The 4001-nt window shown below is 36.8% G+C and overlaps 1 protein-coding gene across 1 annotated transcript in view; it reads right to left on the bottom strand.

Moving 5' to 3' along the window:
* LOC108692683 overlaps positions 1–4001 on the bottom strand; it is a 51360-nt gene that overhangs the window by 17951 nt on the left and 29408 nt on the right. Inside the window, exons 6-7 of the mRNA XM_018201058.1 lie at positions 1424–1828; positions 632–862 (exon numbers count right to left, since the gene is read on the bottom strand). Coding sequence (XP_018056547.1) covers positions 632–862; positions 1424–1828 — 636 coding nt within the window. The remainder of the gene's footprint in view (positions 1–631; positions 863–1423; positions 1829–4001) is intronic.

The following is a 4001-nucleotide window of genomic DNA, read 5'->3' as shown; positions in this document are numbered from 1 at the left end:
TCTCTCTCTCTCTCTCTCTCTCTCTCTCTCTCTCTCTCTCTCTCTCTCTCTCTCTCTCTCTCTTATTTTCTTTCTTTCTTGCTCTTTCTTTCTCTTGTGCACCTCATTTCTTTGCTCTTTTCCTCTCACCATTTCGCTTGTGAATCAACCGACCGACAGACCGGTCGGTCTCTCGTCTCGTACAATCTCGTCTCACATCGTCCTTCTCTTACTCTCAAGCTCCTATATCGCGCGATTATACATGTTTCTTTCCTCCCCCCCATACTTGTGCGCCTATCAAAAAAGGCGTTGCACCGCCTTCGTATTAGACGAACAGCGTGACGATTCTTCATATGGTTAAAAAGAGCGATCATATTAATTTCGGACGGTATTATCTATTATCTTATACAAGAGTTTTTTGTATCGCGGTTTCCGCAAACGACGATTTTTCATTAAGAAGTATGAATATCTTGATTTGAAAAAACGTCATTTGTATCTTAAACAAGAGATTCTCATATTGCGTCGCCTACATACGCGGCGAATGGCGAGTCTTTGTGTGGCTAGTGATGTAACCATGTACGTAACTTAAATGTAATTATGACTGTACGGATCGTATTTTCTTAGATGAGACTTTTGTCGGAGATCGACTTACCATTCTCGGACTTCGGTGGAACAGGTTCAATCTTGACAGAAGTGGTGGTAGCATGAAGGGATGTGGAAACTTCTGCGACTTGACAGGGCACCGAAGCCAAAGGTTCCCTTTTTACGGTCAGGCTAGCACTATTATTGTTAGTACTAGCGCTGCTATCCTGTCCGTTCCAGGACGAGACAACAGGTAGTGTCCTGCTGCATCCCACATCTGAATGCACCACTTTTGTCTTTCCTGTAATCAATCAATTTCCCGATCTCGTGGTCAACTCATACAACTTCAAAATGATCTGGAGTCATTCGATCTGTGATGTATTACGATGCGTGTGGCTGTAAATTTGAAAATTTAACATCTTAGTCTTTTTGGTTTATTGAATTTTTTAACTTGGAATTTCAGAGTTTTACAATTCTTGGAGATTTAAAATTTTAAAGATTGGATAAAAAATCTTAGAAAAATACCGATTTTAAAGTTTCGATAATTCGAAAAATCAAAGACACAGTCTGAGATTCAAAGCCCAAGATTCGTTTCTGCAGTCATCCGAAGATTCTAGAATACAAAAGTTTGAAAATCTAAAGGACTAATGAAAAAAACGTTTGTCGTCATATTTCATATTTCGAATAGAGCCAACGATGAGATGCCCGAATATTATCCGCACATTTCGAGTGGCAAGCAGGTATTCGGCTTATTTTACCCGTCCTAAGCATCAGCCCTAATCTCGAAGCGTGACGCATTCGTTCGCATATGCGATTCATTGGATTTTACATGGAAAAGTCCGAGAGAGAACGGACGTCGTACCGTTGCTGTTCCTGCAGAGGCACGACGTCCTGGTCGATTTGTTCTCCAGCTTCACCGGTTGGCCTTGACTGGAAAGGAAAGCCTCACGTTTCTTCGTGGCGATGGCTTGAACGGCAATCTGGTTGCTGATCGCCTGGTTACTACCGCTGCCAACACCACCGTGCATCATCATACTGCTAGTCGTGCTGCTGGTGTTGGTTAGACAGGACGAACCGTTCACGGTGACGGTACATCCTGTCGCCGCCGCTGTTGCGCCTGGCGGTTGATATTCCTGCAGGAGGACACCCGTCGTAGGCGCGATACCGTTGGTCGAGTTGGGTGATGAGAAGTTGTTGATGGTCAATGTTGGTGCACTGCCGGTTACTAGCGACAGTTGAGGCGAGAATGTGTTCTGATGGAGGCCACCTTTCGCGAAAAAGCACAGAAAATTACGTTAACGTATTCTCACCGTACAATTAATCCGCGTAATTACAGTACATCGGAATTTAGGCATTAATAGCGCAATATTTCTCACAAGCCAATATATACATTGATAGTATAGAGCAGTATTTTTCAACCTTTCAATTTGTGGAACGTTAAATGAGGAGCACTTTCAAAATGCGTTTCTTTTCCAAAATTTGTAATTTTCAGAAAACGAGAAAGAAAGAAATTATACATACGAGAAAACAACGCATTTTACAGAAAATAACAATATGTCAATCAGTAGGATGTGAAATATTAAACAAAATTGTTAAACAATTGCTAAACAATTGCTAAAAATGTTAAATAAATTTTGTTTATCTCTAGTTAAAAATATAATGCACCTAGAAATGTCTACGTTTTTTTAGCATATAAATTAACGATGAAAAAATGCTTTCTGAATATTTCAGAGCAGCTTATAATATGAGTCTTTCAACACACGCGCGCGCGTGCGTGCACATACACACACACACACACACACACACACACACACACACACACACACCACCACCACCACCACCACCATCACCACCACCACCACCACCACCACCACCACCACCACCACCACCACACACTGAACACTCCGACATCTCTAATTAAAAAAATGAAATTTTGAACAAAAGGCATTTTGAAAGTCTGCTTCTTAAATAATGAACCAAATTTTTAGACGTATATCATTATATGCTTTAAAGCTCAGTATAGATCTTTTATTGCAATGATGATATCACTTTGGTTAAAATGAAACTAAATACAACATATAATTTACATAATTTTCACAATTCTTTTTACTTATTTTTATTTTATTCGCTTCCTTTTTATCTATTCTCAGAAATGTTTGTGGCACAACAGTGTGCTGCATACCAGTCGAAAAATTCTGATGTAAATAAACACAACAACCTTAAATACGAGCTGAACGTAACGACCTATGCTATTTTCGTGATGATTGATATTGTGTGCCAATAATATAAAATAACTTGAAATGGAAATGATTTCCGCTAAAATTATTGTCGAAACACAAATGGTGAACGTATAATCGGAGAGTATAGGAAAAACTCGCTACATGTTTTTCCAAGCTTTTTCCGATGCTTTCTCCGCGCTACGAGTGTTCATTCATTGTATAGATAAAGTTGTGTTTGTGTAACGAATTCCTACACGAAGTCATTTGCTAAGTGAAAGAAATTAAAGATATTCTGGTCCAATTTTCTTCCTCTCTATGTCACATTTCTTTTTATCAATTGATTAAGTTCGTAAAATTTTAGTTAATACAAGAGACATAATTGATGTAACATGATTTATATAAAGTAGCCACGGTAGTGTCGCTGCACTTGGCTTAGCGCCGAGCCACCATCGTGTCTCCAGATAATGCCAATTGTTCTTTTAAGTCTCGCTTTTAAGTCTCTTCAAAATGAGTGATTTTTATTTCGATATACTTAACTCCTTGACGTGACTCTGCATTTTTTGTTTATCTTATAAAAGGGCTGATGATTTGGATCGGGTAAAGTGAGTTATTCGGGTATCATTATGTAATAACGTTAAATAGATTTTCAGGATCAAGATGAGGGCGACTTGATATTAGTTAGCATCAACTTTGCCTATAATTCTACTTCTTTTTTTTCTTGTTAACAATAATAATGTTATTACGAAGGAAATTACATAGGTTTTTAATCATCGATTCAAAAATTATTCACTCGGTTATTTTGAAAATCTCGTTTTAAATTAAAAAAGTTAAATTTTCGATATTCACGGCAATTTATATTATTCAATATTTCGCTATATATATATATATATTTTTTTTATATATACATATGTATATATACAGAGTGTAATTGAAATAACGCCCACTAATCATACAGCTATTCCTAATAAAAAACCAAATCGAAAAGTCCTCTACCATTTTGCAATTTTCGCAATAGTTAACGAGATAGTAATTTTTAAAAATTGCCGAATAAAGGGATAAAATCGATATTTAAAACAATTTTAAGATACCTTTCCGTGTTCTTTGTGAAATATTTTAAAGACTTTTCTTAAAAAATTCTTAAAGATATCTTAAAGCTATCTTATATTATATGTTGATTTTGCTTATTGATTAACTAAAAAAAAAATATGACAAAAATTTCAA

Source organism: Atta colombica, unplaced genomic scaffold (assembly GCF_001594045.1).
Source record: "Atta colombica isolate Treedump-2 unplaced genomic scaffold, Acol1.0 scaffold78, whole genome shotgun sequence".
Taxonomy (NCBI): Eukaryota; Metazoa; Arthropoda; class Insecta; order Hymenoptera; family Formicidae; genus Atta; species Atta colombica.
The sequence above is the reverse complement of the archived record's forward strand: the minus strand, read 5'-3'. Positions and strand labels throughout refer to the sequence as shown.